We start from the raw sequence: 20,701 nt of genomic DNA on the forward strand, positions 1-20,701 counted from the left end.
CTAATTGTAGTACTCATTTTAGCACCCTTTATTAACATGCTTCCACATCCTCTTAAGAGTGTAGCTTGATCAAGTTGTTTTTATTTACTCGCTTAATTTCTCTATTTTGTCTTCATAAGCTGTACACCTGTCCTCAGTTCTGGCCTCTCGTGTATTAATGTATCACCTCAACATGAAGATAATATCATATCAGTCACATAACCAATGTGCCAGTGGTGAAGAAGAAGGGAGGCTGAAAATTGGGAAAAGCAGACTATACGTGGACGCAGAAACTTTCTTGCCTTGCCAGCTAAACTGACAACCCCCTCCTGCTGAGGCCACTCCTACCAAAAGGAAAAAACTCTAGCAAATTCTCAATGAATACTGGGGTTTCATGCGGCACACTGCTCTTTTATTGAGCTCAATGGTTAGCTATTCAGCTTAATGACAACAGTTTCAGGTGAACCTCACCCAGTAAGATAGATAGATAAATAATATTTTTTAAGAGATGAGACATTAGATTTGATGTAATCATAGAATCTAACAAAAATCTATTAGCACTATAGCATTTACCACTGAATTCTTGATTAATCATTGATTGAACTTGCCCAATATTAGCCCAATTGATATTAGACTAGATTTCTGCTGAAATATTGTCTATTGTCCACTCAGGATCTACCTTAATTATATAGTGCATGGTATGGTGTATGTCTTGCACAACAGTCACAGTAAAGCTGGCCATACACTATACACATTTTTTTTACCAATTAGGCATTTGATTAGAGAAAAACATCTAATTAAGCAAAAATTGTGTTTTCCATTGGCTGTGCAAATTACATTACGGAATCAGCAATTTTGGTTCTCAACGATGTCAATTGTAATGCCAATTGCAGTGTTGGTCAGCGGTGTGGTTGATATAGCTTATGGCCAGCTTAATTCTCCTGTCATGAGTGACAATATTGTGTAGATGTGTTATACTCACTGTACTTCCCTTATCTTGCATCTGGGACTAGACAAAGCTGCCATCAGGTTTGTGAAATGAGGACCCTTCAGATTGTTATTAGACAGATCAAGTTTCCTCAGGGTCTGATTTCCCATTATTCCAGTTGCTAGGTGGACACAGGAGGTTTCCTTTAGTTTAGTATTTTTTAAACTAGAAAAAAAGTAAACAGTTGGCTGTAAGTTCTTTTTAATACAGAATGCAGATAACTTAACAGGTCTAGTGTCATAATTTCCAATATGTCACAGATAAAAGGCACAATAAAGTTAACAATGATTGTTTCATTTTTTATAAGTGCATTTTATTTCACATTTTGTTACGGACATATGAAATATTAAAAATAGTTTCTTATTATATCTCCACCTGCCTGTTTAACTGTAGTAAAGTTTATGAGCAGTAGGGCTGTAATTTACTGCTGCAGTAAACAAATCTGTAGTTTCTATGTGTAATGGCTCATACATAGAGATGAGCGTAATGACCTAATTACGATTTTGCGAAATTTCGCGTAATTAGTGTAATTACGATTATGGCCGTAAGTACATAATCGTAATGAAGAAGGATTTCGCGAAATTTCGCGTAAGCGTAATTTTCGCGTAATTTTCGCATTACAGTCGTATCATGCCGTAATTTCGCATTAAACGCTACCGTAATTTCGCGTTAAACCGTAACGCTCCGTATAATATAAAAAAGCCGCCGACTTTAAGGGTTAATAGCAAAGCCCCCTTAAATGCTAAGAGCCTCAAATTTGGAGAATATATTAAGGAGATCAGGAGGAATAAGAGGAAATTTTTTTTTTTCAAAAAGACCTTATAGTTTTTGAGAAAATCGATGTTAAAGTTTCAAAGGAAAAATGTAAACATTTAAAAACCCGCCGACTTTAACGGTTAATAGCAAAGCCTGCTTAAAGTTTAGGAACACCAAATTCCCAGGGTATATTAAGGGGATCAGTGGGAATAAGAGGAAAAAAATTTTTTTCAAAAAGACCTTATAGTTTTTGAGAAAATCGATTTTTAAGTTTCAAGGGCGAAAATGTCTTTTAAATGCGGAAAATGTCAGTTTTTTTTGCACAGGTAACAATAGTGTATTATTTTCATAGATTCCCCCAAGTGGGAAGAGTTTTACTTACTTCGTTCTGAGTGTGGGAAATATAAAAAAAAACGACGTGGGGTCCCCCCTCCCAGACCTCTTTAACCCCTTGTCCCCCATGCAGGCTGGGATAGCCAGAATGCGGAGCACCGGCCGCGTGGGGCTCCGCACCCTGACTATACCAGCCCGCATGGTCCATGGATTGAGGGGTCTCGGAAGGGGAGGGGCAGCCAAGCTTTCCCCTCCCCCTCCGAGCCCTTGTCCAATCCAAGGACAAGGGGCTCTTCTCCACCTCCGATGGGCGGTGGAGGTGGAGGCCGCGATTTCCTGGGTGGGGGGTTCATGGTGGAATCTGGGAGTCCCCTTTAAAAAGGGGTCCCCCAGATGCCCACCCCCCTCCCAGGAGAAATGAGTATAGAGGTACTTGTAGTACCCCTTACCCATTTCCTTTAAGAGTTAAAAGTAAATAAACACACAAACACATAGAAAAAGTATTTTAATTGAACAAAAAACATAACCACGAAAAAAGTCCTTTAATATTCTTAATTAACCATTAATACTTACCTGTCCCTTTAAATAAATGATCCCACGCAATATCCTCGGAAATGTTCTATCAGTTACAATGTAACAAAGTTATTATGTAACAACTTTGTTACATTGTAACTACGCCGCACCCGACGCCACTCGCCGCTCAGCCGCCGCATACGCGTCCGTGCAGGACGCTAAGTCCCCGCAGCTCCCGCTGTCCACCCCGCCCACATCTGTCACCCACATGTCACCCACATGTGGGTGACATGTGGGTGACATGTGGGAGAGGCGGGGAGGGCAGCGGAGCCGGCGGGGACTTAGCGTCCTGCACGGACCCGACAGAGCTCTGAGCTATATAGCTCAGAGCTCTGAGAAGCATCTTTGTATTTGGGCTCCAAGGAGCCCCATTGGTCCTTAGCAGACCAATGGGGTTCCTTCAAATCAGAAGGAACCCCATTGGTCTGCTAAGGACCAATGGGGCTCCTTGGAGCCCAAATACAAAGATGCTTTTGAGAGCTCTGAGCTATAGCTCAGAGCTCGGGTCCTGCAGCGCAGACGCGGTGGCGGCGGCGGCGGTGAGTGACGTCGGGTGCGGCGTAGTTACAATGTAACAAAGTTGTTACATAATAACTTTGTTACATTGTAACTGATAGAACATTTCCGAGGATATTGCGTGGGATCATTTATTTAAAGGGACAGGTAAGTATTAATGGTTAATTAAGAATATTAAAGGACTTTTTTCGTGGTTATGTTTTTTGTTCAATTAAAATACTTTTTCTATGTGTTTGTGTGTTTATTTACTTTTAACTCTTAAAGGAAATGGGTAAGGGGTACTACAAGTACCTCTATACTCATTTCTCCTGGGAGGGGGGTGGGCATCTGGGGGACCCCTTTTTAAAGGGGACTCCCAGATTCCACCATGAACCCCCCACCCAGGAAATCGCGGCCTCCACCTCCACCGCCCATCGGAGGTGGAGAAGAGCCCCTTGTCCTTGGATTGGACAAGGGCTCGGAGGGGGAGGGGAAAGCTTGGCTGCCCCTCCCCTTCCGAGACCCCCCAATCCATGGACCATGCGGGCTGGTATAGTCAGGGTGCGGAGCCCCACGCGGCCGGTGCTCCGCATTCTGGCTATCCCAGCCTGCATGGGGGACAAGGGGTTAAAGAGGTCTGGGAGGGGGGACCCCACGTCGTTTTTTTTTTATATTTCCCACACTCAGAACGAAGTAAGTAAAACTCTTCCCACTTGGGGGAATCTATGAAAATAATACACTATTGTTACCTGTGCAAAAAAAACTGACATTTTCCGCATTTAAAAGACATTTTCGCCCTTGAAACTTAAAAATCGATTTTCTCAAAAACTATAAGGTCTTTTTGAAAAAAAATTTTTTCCTCTTATTCCCACTGATCCCCTTAATATACCCTGGGAATTTGGTGTTCCTAAACTTTAAGCAGGCTTTGCTATTAACCGTTAAAGTCGGCGGGTTTTTAAATGTTTACATTTTTCCTTTGAAACTTTAACATCGATTTTCTCAAAAACTATAAGGTCTTTTTGAAAAAAAATTTTTTCCTCTTATTCCTCCTGATCTCCTTAATATATTCTCCAAATTTGAGGCTCTTAGCATTTAAGGGGGCTTTGCTATTAACCCTTAAAGTCGGCGGCTTTTTTATATTATACGGAGCGTTACGGTTTAACGCGAAATTACGGTAGCGTTTAATGCGAAATTACGGCATGAACGAAACGCGAAATTTCGCGTTGAAAATTACGCTTACGGTATTTTCAATTACGATTTTAATGGCAATTTCGCTACGCAAATTTCGCATCGTAAACGCAAATTTCGCATGCGTAATTATAGTAATGCGAAATTACGAAAATTTCAGCTCAACTCTACTCATACACACAGGCTACAACTGTTGTCGCAACCATGTGGCACGCGCGTGTTGCAGTGACAGGTCGTCCGTGTGTATGAGGCGCGCACCCTGAACCGTCGCCCGTCAGAGCTGTCGCCAGGTGATTGGCACGGCTGTCGCCGCAACTTCGCCGCAACTGTCGCTAGTCCGCTGTGTGTATGTGGACTAGCAACAGCAACCCACTTACCATGGACGGAGCTTCCGGCGGGGGGAGGAACCTTCGGCGACAGCTTCCGCCGCATCTCTGCCCCTCTGTGCGCCGTGTGTACGGCTGTTGCACAGAGGGACCTGGTGATGAGCTGTCGCTGCTTTTTTTTTTATGTGTCTTGCTACATTTGTACCTCATGTGTACGAGGCTTAATACTCTCCAAAAGTAGTGCCCTGTTGTCAGTGACTGCTTATAATGTCAGGAGGGGCTATCTTTGGGTGTGCACTCATTCATACATTCTACACCATACCACAGACTTGGCACTTTTTATTTTTTTTCTTTGCCTTTAAAGAGAACCTGAACTGAAAATAAAAATTCAAAATACACAGGTCATACTTACATCCTGTGTAGTCTACTCCTCAATCTCTCCTCTCCTGTGTCTCATTTGTCCACTGTGATCAATGGTATTCTCCATCCTCCATTTTAAAAATGGCCATTACCCCATAACAGCTTCCTGGTCAGCACACTGTTAAACTGTAATATCACCCACTTGAGCCATAGGGAAACATGGACATTACCTTGCACATTCAGTTGTAACTGGCAACTGCTGATATATAACTGACAGCAACTGGTATATTTCAGTTCTGACAAAATCTTGTCAGAACTGGAAGGGATTACTGTAAGAAGAAAATGGTGAGCTTCTGAGAGGAACTGAAGGGGAAGTAAGTATGTAATATTCATTTGCAGGTACATCATATGTTTATTTTAAATAATTTTACTCGTTTCAGGTTCCCTTTAACCTCCCTGCCGTTATAAAAATTTGCTGCGCACGGTAGGGAGGGTGTTTTTTGGCAGTATTTTTTTTTTTTTAGCATGTAGCTAGCCTAGCGCTAGCTACATGCTTCCCCCCTCCCTGCGGCATCCCCCCGAATGCGCCGATCGCCGCCGGCGCATATACCCATCCGGAAATCCCGTTCTGAACGGGATTTCCAGGAGGGCTTCCCCCGTCGCCATGGCGACGGGCGCGATGACGTCACCGACGTCGTGACGTCAGAGGGAGTCCCGAACCACCCCTCGACGCTACCTGGCACTGATTGGCCAGGCAGCGCACGGGTCTCGGGGGGGGGGGCACCCTCTGATGCGGCGGGTTGCGGCGAATCGGCGCGGAGCGGCGGCGATCGTAAGTTACATGCAGCTAGCAAAGTGCTAGCTGCGTGTAACAAAAAAAATTATGCAAATCGGCCCAGCAGGGCCTGAGGAATCCTCCGCGGCAGGTTACCCCGAGCTGAGCTTGGGATACCCGGCAGGGAGGTTAAAGCTTGATCAAAGTGTCCTGCCTGTCGCCAACCGTCACTAGTCGCCACTTTGGGCACCACCCATGGCTCCGGCCTGTGGGTCCACCTGTCGCTTGTCCACTGCCTGCCAAGCCACATGCCATACCGCTCCTTCTTCTGTTGGCTCTCTCGGCTCTCTGGCTATACTGTTCCGGGAGCCCTGACAAAGCATCTGTAATGCTTGGGGGGTATACCTTCTGAGTCAGCGCGTGTACTCAAGACTATGGGCTTGATTCACAAAAGAGTGCTAACTGTTAGCATGGCCGTTTTCGTGTGAATTTTCGCGCGATGTGTATGACCCTAGCCGTAGTCGGTAACAGGCTAGGGTCATACACATTAGATCAGATGGCTGCGGTACAATGGACTAGGCAGAATCTGAGTCTGGTAACAGGCTAAGGTCATACACATTAATTCAGAAAAATAACAAATGGCTCAACTAACGGATAAATATATATCGCAGATCTGCATATATATTTATCAAGAAACTAGCTAAAGCACAAGTAATAACAATTAACAAGGCAAACAACAGACAGACGGAATGCTTCGCCAATCTAGTCGCTGCCCCAGCGACGGCAAACATTCACACTGACATAGACAAGACTAACAGGTAGGACCGTAACTAATGGCAACTGCTGCTTTAGTTAGGTCCTCAGGAACAAGGCAAGCAGGAATACTACCCGTCACCAACGTGGTGATGGCAGAATCCAAGCTATCAGGATCAGAAGGACTTCACTGTAACCCAGTGGATACGGCAAACGTACAAGCAAGAAGCAGGATTAACCACTTCAGCCTTCAGTCGTTTTCACTTTATGCATCCGAGCAACGTTCACCTCCCATTCATTAGCCTATAACTTTATCACTACTTATCACAATGAACTGATCTATGTCTCGTTTTTTCCGCCACCAATTAGGCTTTCTTTGGGGGGTACATTTTGCTAAGAGCCACTTTACTGTAAATGCATTTTAACAGGAAGAATAAGGAAAAAACTGAAAAAATGCATTATTTCTCAGTTTTCAGCCATTATAGTTTTAAAATAATACATGGATCCACAATTAAAACTCACGTATTGTATGTGCCCATTTCTCCCGGTTATTACACCATTTAAATTATGTCCCTATCACAATGTATGGCGACAATATTTTACTTGGAAATAAAAGTGCATTTTTTCTGTTTTGCATCCATCACTATTTACAAGCTTATAATAAAAAAAAAAAATAGAAATATTTCATGTTTACATAGATATTTAAAAAGTTTAGATCCTTAGGTAAATATTTATGTTTTTTTTTTTTAATTGAAATGTTTTTTTTTTTAATTATTAAACATTTTATGTGGGTATTTTGGGGAGGGTGGGATGCAAATCAATTTTTTTTTGTACATATAGGTCTATTTTTAAATTTTTTTTTGCATTTTCATGCAGTTAGCTTTTTGGCCACAAGATGGCAGCCATGAGTTTGTTTACAATGACTTCACTCTAAGCATAACACGGACGCTTAGAGTGATGTCGGGGGAAATAGGAACAGAAAAACCTCAGCTTCCGTGCGAAGCTGACGGTTTTTCTCGGGGGGAAAGCAATCAGTGATCGGGCCCCATAGCCCGATTCACTGATTGCATGGCTAGCAAACCGCGGGCCGGGAGTGCGCGTGCACGCGCGCGATTGGCCGCGGGGGCGTGCGGAAGCGCACATGGCCTCCTGGGCGTAGCTAGTACGTCCAGGAGGCCAAAGTAGTTAAACAATGCAATATACAATTCACATGAATGGCCCAGCAACAACTCAGGGAGCTGTACGCTATGTCGGGCCGAGTCTGAAATGGGAGGCAGACTTTTATGTCAACATCAGCCAATGGATGCAGGCATGCAAATTTCCACACAGCTGAATGGTAATTACGCAATCCTGAGCCAGCTTGATTACAAGGTGCTAGCTGAAGGACTCTCATAACAAATACATGCAATATTATGCAACAACATGTACGTAGGAAATCCAGGGCTATCTGGCTGCAGTTCAACTGTAGCAAGCAATAGGCGGAGTCATGACAGCATCCTGAGCTGCTCTGAACTGCAGAGTGATTACAAATGACGATGAGACTTATTGCGTAGGCGCAACCGAATGCAAGCAGATAAGTCAGAACTGCTCGGTTGCAGTTCCGCTCGGTTGCAGTGGAACTGCAACCGACAGACCATGCTACAGGAGAGACCCTGACAGCATCTTTAAAGGATACTAAGGTGAGTAGATAAAACCGATCCAGTCTTCTCCTGTCTCCCGCTGGCAGCCTCTGAAGATCGCGACCCCTGAATGGGTCCGCATCAGGGGTCAGCATCATCGGGAGCATTTGTGCACTGTTGCATGCCTGCGCTTGCGCAGAAGATGCTGACTCATCCAGGGGTCGGCGAACTTCAAAGGCTGCCAGCAGAAGACAGGAGAAGTAAAAAAAAAAAAGCCAATGTACCCTGGATATTAAAGGGACTCCGAGCTCTGTTTAAAAATAAAATTTGAACTTACCCGGGGCTATTTCCATCCCAGCCCTGGTCGGGACGTCCCACGCCGGCCTCCTGGCTCTTCTCCCGGCGGCTGTCCGCATAGCGCGGACAGGCCGGGCCCCCGGGCGACACTGGCGAGTGTCGGGGCTTCTCCTTCCCTATACGTCACGAATGACGTCACACGCCGGCCGCCGCGCGTCATGACGGCGGCCGGCGTGACAGCACGGCGCATGCGCGGTTTAATCACGCATGCGCCGTGCTGTCACGCCGGCCGCCGTCATGACGCGCGGCGGCCGGCGTGTGACGTCATTCGTGACGTATAGGGAAGGAGAAGCCCCGACACTCGCCAGTGTCGCCCGGGGGCCCGGCCTGTTCGCGCTATGCGGACAGCCGCCGGGAGAAGAGCCAGGAGGCCGGCGTGGGACGTCCCGACCAGGGCTGGGATGGAAAAAGCCCCGTGTAAGTTCAAATTTTATTTTTAAACAGAGCTCGGAGTCCCTTTAAAAAGCAGAAACAACATACAGTAGTGGGATTTTTAAACTGTATTCCTTTGGTCAGACTGATTCCGTTATTGGGGTTTACTTGGGAATAGCAGCACTCCTTCTCTAGCATTCTTTTAGCAAAAATGGGAGAAAGAGGCGCCCTAGGTGTGATAAAAGCGTTTAAAAACAGCTTAAATTGAAAAGATAACATGAGGTAACTTACCTCAATGACGAAAAATCTCTGTAAGGGTGGCCATACATGGTACAATTTTTCATTATTTTTTTTATTAGATAATTTAGTTCGATTATTCCATTAGATCGAATATAAAGAATTTTCCAGCATGTCCAATCTGATTTTTCTTGAAAAAACGGGATAATCGTTCGAATTTCTTGATCGAAAAAAAATATATTTTTGTGAAGGATTGCGGAATAGCCGCCGCGTGCCCTGACGGCGTGGCGGCTACTTCCGCGTCCAACCCGGCAGTCTACACGTGGCGACATGTGTCTGATTTGATACAGCCTTCCTGTGCACATAGGCTGAGGAATACACGCGCGCGCGCGGAGAGACAGAAGCTTTATGGGAAGCAGAGAGGGATCAGCTGACTCCCCTGGTCAGCTGATCCCAGGATGGATGCGGATTGGCTGGAAGGGACTGGGCGGCGCTGATCAGCGTTGTCTGCCGTTGCGAATGCTTTATGTGTTAGCACACAGACCTTAGTCAGATCCTACAGTGTGTTAGAACCGGGAAGGACCTGGGAATTCACACTGAGCTAGATTACTGTCTCAATGCTATGTTATGCTTTAGACTAGTTCCAGGGTGTTGTGACTACGGACCTAACAACCAAGCCTAGGATACTGTCTCAATGCTATGTTATGCTTTAGACTAGTTCCAGGGTGTTGTGACTACGGACCTCACACCCAAGCCTAGGATACTGTATCATTCTATGTTATGAGATAGACTGGTTCCAGGGTGTTTTGAATACGGATCTCACACCCAAGACTAGCACTGTGTACTTGCGTTACCTTAGCCCGCCACTAGGGTGTAGAGAGCTAGGATCTCACATCTAGTTAGGGCAAGTTTGTTCATATTAGCAGCAGGGCATCCTGTAACCAGGCTTAGGCCCCTCTCCTAGGGAACCTTTAGCCGATAGGGATTCACCCACAGTCTGGGGTGAATTCCCTTCTTCTACTTACCTCCAGCTCCGCTGGTGGTTTTCACTCAAAGTACTACTGTTACATCAAACACTCATATCTCAGGTGTCCAGAGGTTAGACATACCTGGATTATTGGTGATACTGCAGATCACTCATAATCTGGTGTATATCTGCATTACTGGTGATTCTGCAGATCACTAATAATCAGATTCTCTATGCGTGTTGACACCCATCGTTACAACTTTCAACTTTAATTCAATTTGATCATTTAGATCAAATAAACGGGATAATCGAACGTTTTTATTGTACCATGTATGGCCACCATAACTGTACAAAAGATTTTTTATTTAGCACAGGCAACGCGTTTTGCGGGTCTGAGCCCGCTTCCTCAGGCCAATAAAAGTGCCAAATGAAAAACATATGGCAAAGGGAGGCTCCCTTCGCCATATGTTATTTTTCATTTGGCACTTTTATTAGCCTGAGGAAGCGGGCTCAGACTCGCGAAACGTGTTGCCTGTGCTAAATAAAAAATCTTTTGTACAATTACAGAGATTTTTCGTCATTGAGGTAAGCTACCTCATGTTATCTTTTCATTTTAAGCTGTTTTTAAACGCTTTTATCACACCTAGGGCGCCTCTTTCTCCCATTTGTGCTAAGCATATACCCCCGTATTCCTTCGATCCGAGGGGTGGAAACAGACCACCGTTGGGTCCCACCATGGTGGAAACCTGTTTCTCTTTTTTCTAAGAGAGCGACCGCATCCAAAATTCCTGGCTAGGACCACCCCGAGTGGAGTCAGGTTAATTGTCTCCACCTGCTTCCTGTGGTCGGTTGCCCCTTGCAACCCTCCTTTGTGAGTAGCATTCATATCATTATAATCTAACTTTTTGTCTCAAACATATTGCACTACTGGGCTCCAGTCTTTGTGTCTCCTGTGTTTCTTCTCTAGGGTGCAGAGCCACCCCGACTCCAATTCTTACTTAGTCTTTTAGCAAGATCTTAATGTATTACAGATGGCATGGCGACTGAGCCTTTTGACAGTGTAGTACCGGGGTGTCCAAACTTTTTATGCTAAGGGCCATATTGTCATTCTTAATAGTGCTTGGGGGCCAAACTAGCGAGAACACAATTTTTGCTAATTTCCGTCAGGTACTCTATGCCTGTAAAACATTTCCACAGGAAATAACCCATAAATGATGTGCAGTTAGCACAGTGACAGCTGCTAATCAGTAGCTGTTACTGCTGCTGGCACCTGCATGCGGCACCTCAGCTATGAACTGTGGGAAGAATGGAATTAACAACTGTAGAGAGCTTTGGGGGCCACAAGAAATGGCTATGCGGGCCACTTTTGAACCCCCAATCCAGATTTTGGACATGCCTGGTGAAGTAAGTGTATCTAGTTTGAATTATTTATCAGGGATTGTATAAACATTAGTATAGCAAGGTATAAATGTTATATTTAAATCTTAGTTTAGAAAATAATAAGTTCTGTTACACTTACTATAATTCCTCTAGCCTGCTTGTTGCCAGAGCTTTCATAAGGTCACTGAAATGAGGCCCATCCAAATCGTTGTGTGACAGGTCAAGTGTCCTCAAGGTTCTGTTATTTCTTATTCCCGATGCCAAGTGGATGCAGCAAGTGGGTTTCAACTCATTTCCTCTCAAGCTATGGAGTAAAAGAAAAATGGGAAAAAATGATGAAACTTAAATCAAATTGTAGAAGATAAACACGTGCCCCTCATGCAGTGTTCCCAGGATTGCAGGACTACCACAATGTGTGTCAGCTTGGTAAGTCCCTCTGTAGTGTGAGCAGTTCAGGGTCTACAGCCGGGCCTCAGTCCAGGTGAAAATCAAGGTCAAAGGTCAGCCTAAGGTTTTCACAAGGCAATCCAATAAGCGTACCAAGCACTGTAGCTCACTGGTCGCTAAACGCTATCACTGGCAAGGAAGCACTGGACAGAGGCAGTACTTTATTGGGACAGGTAAAAGAGAGATACCGAGAGCCCGATATGGTGTAGTATGTATTGGAACAAGGAGGAATGGTGATAAGTAAGTAATATACTCACAAACACAGGTTACCGCTCAGGCAACCACTGTATATGCAGGTGGGGAGATTAGACCTGTCCCCACTCAGGAATAAGATGTCGCTCTCTGAAGAAGGAAAAGAGGGTGTATCACCCTTCCACCCAGGGTGGATATCTTGACAAATAGATGTACAGAGGCGCCAAAAGGATAAAATATGCTAAAATGTTTAAAATATTCGGGTGGCGGTGGTGGGTCGACCACTCCCAAATAGACACGATGCTGTCGTTTAAACTCAAGACAATTTATTTACATACTCCAAGAGCAACGCGTTTCACGGGCACAATCCCGCTTCATCAGGCATTAAACAAACGGAGTATCACACTGAAAGATGACAGAGACAAAGGTATATCAGAACGCTGCAGGTGTATGGTAGTATCCAGGTAAAAAAATTCATAGTAATGGATTACATCATATCTTGTAATGTTACAGTGTATTGCAGGTTGAAAGTAATAGTGCAAGGAATAACTTTTGATACATGTGGTAGTAGGCATAAGCATGTATAGAGCGTACAGCAGTGTGGGGGTAAACTGGAGTGGTAGATTGTGCAATGGCGTGTTGATCACATAGTAGAGGGGGTGGTAAAAAATGGAGTGATATGGTAAAAATGACATGGCGATTGGTAAGAGACCCAGTGTTGAGAGGGTATATTCAAAAGTGTAAATATAATCCCATAAGTATTTCCCCCTGTATTTATACATGTATACATGTGTGCATATACATGCACCTATATACACAGTGGGGACACCCGGAGGGTGGGGGGGCGGTTATTTTTGTTTTATTGGGAAGCGGGAAGCAGTGTTGAGAGGGTATATTCAAATGTGTAAATATAATCCCATAAGTATTTCCCCCTGTATATATACATATATACATGACGACAGCTGATATCTGCTGTTTGAGTTTTAGATTTCCATCCAGGATCACCCAAAGGTTTCGCACAGAGTCTTTATACTGTACAGTATCTCCCCCAGTTGCTAGTTTGAGGTGGTGAGCATTTTGAACTTTATCCATCATGTGTGGACCACCTACCACCAACACCTCTGTTTTGTCAGAGTTCAGCCTCAGCCAGCTGGTGTTCATCCAATTTTGTAAATCCACTAGACACGCATTTATGGATGCTGATGGGTCTTGGGTGCCAGGCTTGAAGGACAGATACAGTTGTGTGTCATCTGCATAACAATGGTATCCTAGGCCATAGTTCTGTATTATTTTGCCCAGTGGGAGCATGTAGACTGCAAAGAGTAATGGTGATAGTACAGAACCCTGTGGAACTCCATAGGGAAGTGGCACTGGATTAGAGTAGTGTGTGCCCAGACATACTTGCTGTGTCCTGCCAGATAGGAAGGTCTGAAACCAGCCAAGAACAGTACCCCTTAGGCCACAGTAATTCTTCAGTCGCTGGATTAGTATTTCATGATCCACAGTATCAAATTCTGCGGACAAGTCAAGAAGAATCAGAATTGAGCAATCACCCTTGTCCCTTGCAGTAAGTAGATCATTCATTACTCGGACTAATGCCGTTTCAGTGCTGTGCCTTTTCCTGAATCCTGACTGAAAAGTATCAAAGATGTTGTTATCTGTAAGCCTGGCTTCCAGCTGGTTGGCGACTACTTTCTCGATAACTTTTGATAGGAATGGTAAGTTCGCCACAGGTCTGTAGTTGGTTACAGAATCCGGATCTAGTGATGGTTTCTTCAAGAGGGGTTTTATGATTGCTTTCTGTCGTCAAGTCTTCCTTCTTCCATCTAAGAAATATAGCGAAAATCAAACACCTTATCCCAGCTGAAGACCTACCTGCCCTGGTTCATGCATTTGTATCCTCCCGCCTAGACTACTGCAACGCCCTGTTCATCGGATCTACAGATAAGGTTCTGCGCCCCTTACAGCTAGTACAGAATGCTGCAGCCAGACTCCTAGCCAATGCCCTCCGCAGCTCACACATCACCCCAGTACTGCAAACTCTTCACTGGTTGCCAGTAAAATGGAGAATCAATTTTAAGATCTGCCTGCTGACATTCAAGGCTCTACACCACATGGGACCCAAATACATAGCAGATCTATTGGAACTTTATGCCCCTCCACACACCCTCCGCTCGCCAACAAGATGAAGCTGGTTATTCCCAGGATACACTTAACATTTGGTGCTCGGGCCTTTTCCTATGCAGCCCCTACTCTATGGAACTCACTTCCACAATCAGTACGAGAGGCTCCCTCTCCGGACAGCTTTAAAAAAAGGCTAAAAACTCACCTCTTTTCCCTAGCCTTTGAGACTGCATAATGCAGGGTCACAGCACTTTGAGTCCCCAGGGAGAAAAGTGCTATATAAATATTATTGTTGTTATTGTTATATACATGCACCTATATACACAGTGGGGACACCCGGAGGGTGGGGGGGGGGGTTATTTTTGTTTTATTGGGAAGCGGGGGCTTATTGAGAGGTAACAGTAGTAGAAAGTGAGGGAGGTAGTGAGGTGGGAGGACGAGTAGAAGGAGAGTGAGGGGAGGGACATTGCGCAAGAAATACATAAACAATCAAATATCTTTAACCACTTTACCCCCGCGCGTACGTATTTCTCCGCCCCTTTTTCCATCCTTTAAAAACCAGGGACGGAGAAACACGTACTTTCCGCGTTCCCGACGCTGTCCGCGCTCCCGCTCGTAAACACGCCGCCCGCCGCTAGTAAACACGCCGCCGCCCGCTCGCCCGGAGATCAATGAACGGGAAAATCCATTCCCGTTCGTTGATCTAAGCCCCACAATGACCCGCTGCTCTCCTATGGGCAGCGCGATCATTGTGAGAAGAAACTCACGTGTCCAGCCTCCTTATTCTTCCTCCAAGCTTCCGGAAGGAGGCTTGGAGGTCGCAATAAAGCAAAAAGTTACTGTGGCCATCTTGTGGCCAAATAGTAAACTACACCCTACACATTTTTCACATACAAATAAATGACTTTTACACAAAAAATTAACTCATTACCTCCCACACTCCCCATTTTTTTTTTTTGTAATTAAAAAAAAATTCAAAAATTTACAATTAAAAAAAATACATAATTAGTTACCTTAGGGACTGAACTTTTTAAATATTTAAGTCAAGAGGGTATAACACTGTTACTTTATAAACTATGGGCTTGTAATTAGGGATGGACGCAAAACTGAAAAAAATGCACCTTTATTTCCAAATGAAATATTGGCGCCAAACATTGTGATAGGGACATAATTTAAACGGTTTTATAACCGGGACAAAAGGGCACATAAATTTCATGGGTTTTAATTACAGTAGCATGCATTATTTAAAAACTATAATGGCCGAAAACTGAAAAATAATTTTTTTTTTCCCCACATTTTTCCTATTTTCCCATTAAAACACATTTAGAAAAAAATAATTCTTGGCATAATGTCCCACCTAAAGAAAGCCTAATTGGTGGTGGAAAAAACAAGATATATTTCATTTCATTGCGATAAGTAATGATAAAGTTATAGACGAATGAATGGAAGGAGCGCTGAAAGGTGAAAATTGCTCTGGTGGTCAGGGGGTAAAACCCCTCAGTGGTGAAGTGGTTAAGCACTGAAGGGTAATAAACATTAATAAGACTTACCAGCTAGTGGTCCAGTATACGCTCAGGGCCGGCCCGCTCATGAGGCGGGGTGAAACATTTGCCTCAGGCGGCAAATCTGGGGGGGCGGCACCCGCCTCTGCATGGACGCTGGGGCCGCCCGCCGAGCTGGAGGGGTAGCGGGCAGAAAGGGGGTATTGGGCCTAGCAGCGGGGAGGGGGGTCGGACCCCCCCCTCCCTCGCCTGGGTCCCCTGATCTGCGCTCCTCCTCCAGCGTAAAGTACCAGGCAGCCAGCGTGCATATGACGAAGAGGCAACGGGCGGGGGAATCACTCACCTCTTCCGCGTTCCATCGCGTGCTCCACTGACGTCACTTCCGGCAACGCCGCCCACTGTATTGGACGGCCTTGCAGGAAGTGACGTCAGTGGAGCGCACGATGGAACGCGGAAGAGGTGAGTGATTCCCCCGCCCGCTGCCTCTTAATGATATGCACGCTGGCTGCCTGGTACTTTACGCTGGAGGAGGAGCGCAGATCGGGGGACCCAGGCGAGGGAGGGGGGAGTCCGACCCCCCTCCCCGCCGCTAGGCCCAATACCCCCTTTCTGCCAGCTACCCCTCCAGCTCGGCACTCCCCACCCCACGGCTGGGGGGGGGGGGGGCGATTTTTTCGAATCTTGCCTCAGGCGGCAAAAAGTCTAGGGCCGGCCCTGTATACGCTTGGCACCTCTGTAATCATGTGCCAGTGTGGGACCTCTTTTTTTTAATTCAGTCCTCTCTTTTTAACATTTATTCTGGTTCTTTTTTATTATACTATTATTATGAATTTTTTAATATCATGGACATTATTATTCCTGTTATTAGTATTATTATCATTATTATCCTTTTATACGCCCTTTCTGAAGAAATATCATCCATTTTTATTGTGATGTTTATGTATTTGTCTTCTTATTTATGTCAGTTTTTTTATGTATATATTTATACACACTGTGCATTAATGATATATGTTTGTAACTGTTTATTCCAATATGCATTCTTATTCCTTGCCACCAGATGGCAGCAGTCCACTACAAATATACATTCCCATAACTTAATCCCTTTATCTTCTCTCCTTTTATAGATTAACATTTTTCATTGTCCATATATATCCTATATCTTATTTCCTATATCCTACACCTACAATCTTTGTATATATTTAATTGCTAAACCCCGTCTCTATGGGGTAACCCTTGGCCAGTTTTACCCACAACAAATATGGCCACAGCCGCCCAGGTAAACTGTGCTCATGCGCATATAACACACACCAGCTACCCACCGTCTAAGAGACACGTGGGTACGCTCACTTATTACGCATGCGCTTCATTCACGGACGGCGTCACGCCCCTATTCACATTTGCCGCTCAGTAGCGCGGCTCCCTAGTCGCTCTCCGCGACCTCACTCTAATAACCCCCGCCCCCTTCAGTCACCCATAGGCTATCAGCGCTCCTGGTCCCCACACCCACCACTCGTGACCCAATTGGATTACAGCTATTTAAAGGTCCCACACTGGCACATGATTACAGAGGTGCCAAGCGTATACTGGACCACTAGCTGGTAAGTCTTATTAATGTTTATTACCCTTCAGTGCTATTTGTTTGTTTATGTATTTCTTGCGCAATGACCCTCCCCTCACTCTCCTTCTACTCGTCCTCCCACCTCACTACCTCCCTCACTTTCTACTACTGTTACCTCTCAATAAGCCCCCGCTTCCCAATAAAACAAAAATAACCGCCCCCCCACCCTCCGGGTGTCCCCACTGTGTATATAGGTGCATGTATATGCACACATGTATACATGTATAAATACAGGGGGAAATACTTATGGGATTATATTTACACTTTTGAATATACCCTCTCAACACTGGGTCTCTTACCAATCGCCATGTCATTTTTACCATATCACTCCATTTTTTACCACCCCCTCTACTATGTGATCAACACGCCATTGCACAATCTACCACTCCAGTTTACCCCCACACTGCTGTACGCTCTATACATGCTTATGCCTACTACCACATGTATCAAAAGTTATTCCTTGCACTATTACTTTCAACCTGCAATACACTGTAACATTACAAGATATGATGTAATCCATTACTATGAATTTTTTTACCTGGATACTACCATACACCTGCAGCGTTCTGATATACCTTTGTCTCTGTCATCTTTCAGTGTGATACTCCGTTTGTTTAATGCCTGATGAAGCGGGATTGTGCCCGTGAAACGCATTGCGACATTGTTCTTGGAGTATGTAAATAAATTGTCTTGAGTTTAAACGACAACATCGTGTCTATTTGGGAGTGGTCGGCCCACCACCGCCACCCGAATATTTTAAACATTTTAGCATATTTTATCCTTTTGGCGCCTCTGTACATCTATTTGTTTATTGGGACAGGGACCAATCAGGTAAGACTGAAAGTCTTAGCAGCCTATTGGCTGCCAATGTAAAAGAGTAATCAACTGACGGCTCACTGATTGGCCACACAAGTCCATCTATGCATGCTTGGCCACTGGGGATGCTGTGGTGGCCTGAGAAGGAAGCTGGCACTCTGAACATATGGGTGTAAATCCTGGTATAGTAAACCCTGATATAATAGAACTTCTGTTATTATTATTTATTATTATTATTATTTTTTATTTATATAGCGCCAACATCTTCCATAGCGCTGTACATAGTACAAACAAATAATGGGGAACAAATATACATAAGTAATACAAGACACTGTACAGTCATGACATTGAATAGAATAAATACAGATACATACATAGTTGATGTGTTGTTGGTACATGTACATACTGTATGTTAAAATTACAGCAGTATTATAAACACTAGGAGGAGGTCCCTGCCCTTGCGAGCTTACAATCTAGAGGGTAGTGGGGAGGAAACAAAAGGGAAGGAAACACAAGGATTAGTGGGTGAGCCAGTGTGTCTTCAGTGCTGCCTATAGCAAATTATAGGCTTGTCTGAACAGGTGTGTTTTCAGAGTACGTTTGAAGGTTTCCAGACTCGTGGCATGACGAACCGGCTGAGGGAGAGAGTTCCAAAGCAAAGGCATAGCCCGTGAGAAGTCTTGGATGCGAGAGTGAGAGGAGGTGACTAGGCTGGAGGACAAAAGGGTCTCCTGTGAGGAACGGAGGGTCCGGGCGGGGAGGTATCTGGAGGTTAAAGAGGAAATGTATAGAGGCAATAGCTTGTGTAGAGCTTTGTATGCAAGCATGAGAAGTTTAAACGGGATCCTTTGGGCAACTGGTAACCAATGGAGGGATTGGCAGAGAGGGGCTGCGTCAGAGGATCTAGAAGAGAGGTGGATGAGACAGGCTGCGGAGTTTAGTAGGGATTGGAGAGGTGCCAGTCTGCTTTTTGGTAGACCACAGAGTAGGGTGTTGCAGTAGTCGAGACGGGAGATGATTAGGGCATGCACAAGCATTTTAGTTGCTTCTTGTGAAAGGAAGGGACGGATTCTGGAAATGTTTTTGAGATGGAAGTAGCAGGAGGTAGTTAAAGTGTTAATATGTGGTTTAAAGGAGAGCTCAGAGTCCAGAGTTACCCCTAGGCAACGAGCTTTGGGGGTTGATGCTATTGGGGTGTTATCTACATTGATTGTGACAATGGGAGGTGGAACAGAGAGTGAAGGTGGAAATATCACAATCTCTGTTTTGCTCATATTGAGTTTAAGGAAGCGGGATGACATAAATGTAGATACAGCGGATAGACATTCTGGGACTTTTGATAGTAGTGTGCAGAGGTCTGGGGCAGAGCAATAAATTTGGGTGTCATCAGCATAGAGGTGATATTGAAGCCCAAAAGAGCTTATTATTTGTCCCAGGCCATGGGTGTAAATGGAAAAGAGGAGGGGTCCAAGGACGGACCCTTGTGGTACTCCCACAGACAGTGGGCGCGGAGAGGAGTTGGCATTGGCATAGGAGACCATGAAAGAACGTCCAGACAGGTAAGAGTTGATCCAGGAGTGTGCTGGGCCCTTGATTCCTAGTGTTGAGAGGGTCTGGAGGAGTAGGGTATGAGCAACAACAACAACAACAACAAATAACATTTGTAAAGCGCTTTTCTCCAGTAGGACTCAAAGCGCATAAGCATGGCACCGACCATCGTGGTACAGAGGAAGAATTGTATAAGTCTGGAAATGCCAGGCTAAACAGGTGGCTTTTCAGTCTGGATTTGAATAGCTCCAGGGATGGTGCTGTCTTTACTGGGTGTGGCAGGGAGTTCCAAAGAGTAGGGGCAGCATGACAGAAGGCTCTGTCTCCAGATTTTTTGGGGTGCACGTGCACTCTGGGAGTGACCAAGTTTATAGAACTTGCTGATCTGAGGTTGTGAGAGGTGTGGTGCAGCGTCAGCAAGTCCTTCATGTATCCAGGGCCCAGGTTGTGCAGGGATTTGAATGTCAGTAGTCCAATCTTGAAGAGTATTCTCCATTCTACTGGTAGCCAATGCAGTGAGCGAAGGATCGGTGTAATGTGACAGTGGCGAGGCTGGTTTGTTAGCAATCTGGCAGCAGCATTCTGCACTAATTGCAGGCGACGCAGGTCCTTTTTGGGGAGGCCAGCATAAAGGGCATTGCAGTAGTCCAGCCGTGATGTGGTGAAGGCGTGGACTAGGGTTGGAAGATCCTCTGGGGGAATCAGATGTTTAATCTTTGCAATGTTCTTCAGATAAAAGTAGGAAGATTTAACTACAGATGAAATTTGGTTTCTGAAACTCAATTCCCCATCGATTAGTACGCCAAGGCTGCGTACAAGGTTGGAGCTGTTTATGTCTGAATTCCCAATCCTGATGTTGCTTTAGGATAGAGCTGTTTTGATGGCGAGCACTGGCTTTGGACAAAAAGGACCTCAGTTTTGTCAGCATTCAGTTTCAACCAGTTATCATTCATCCATGCCTGTAGCTCAGCTAAGCAAAAGTCTATTTTTGGAGTA

The 20,701-nt window shown here is 45.0% G+C and overlaps 1 protein-coding gene across 1 annotated transcript in view; it reads right to left on the reverse strand.

The window, feature by feature from the left end:
* Positions 1-957: 957 nt before the first annotated feature.
* Positions 958-20,701, reverse strand: part of LOC137533493 (NACHT, LRR and PYD domains-containing protein 3-like) — a 77,306-nt gene continuing 57,562 nt past the window's right edge. Inside the window, exons 6-7 of the mRNA XM_068254872.1 lie at positions 11,598-11,762; positions 958-1,132 (exon numbers count right to left, since the gene is read on the reverse strand). Coding sequence (XP_068110973.1) covers positions 958-1,132; positions 11,598-11,762 — 340 coding nt within the window. The remainder of the gene's footprint in view (positions 1,133-11,597; positions 11,763-20,701) is intronic.

The sequence above is a fragment of the Hyperolius riggenbachi genome, chromosome 9 (assembly GCF_040937935.1).
Source record: "Hyperolius riggenbachi isolate aHypRig1 chromosome 9, aHypRig1.pri, whole genome shotgun sequence".
Lineage (NCBI taxonomy): Eukaryota > Metazoa > Chordata > Amphibia > Anura > Hyperoliidae > Hyperolius > Hyperolius riggenbachi.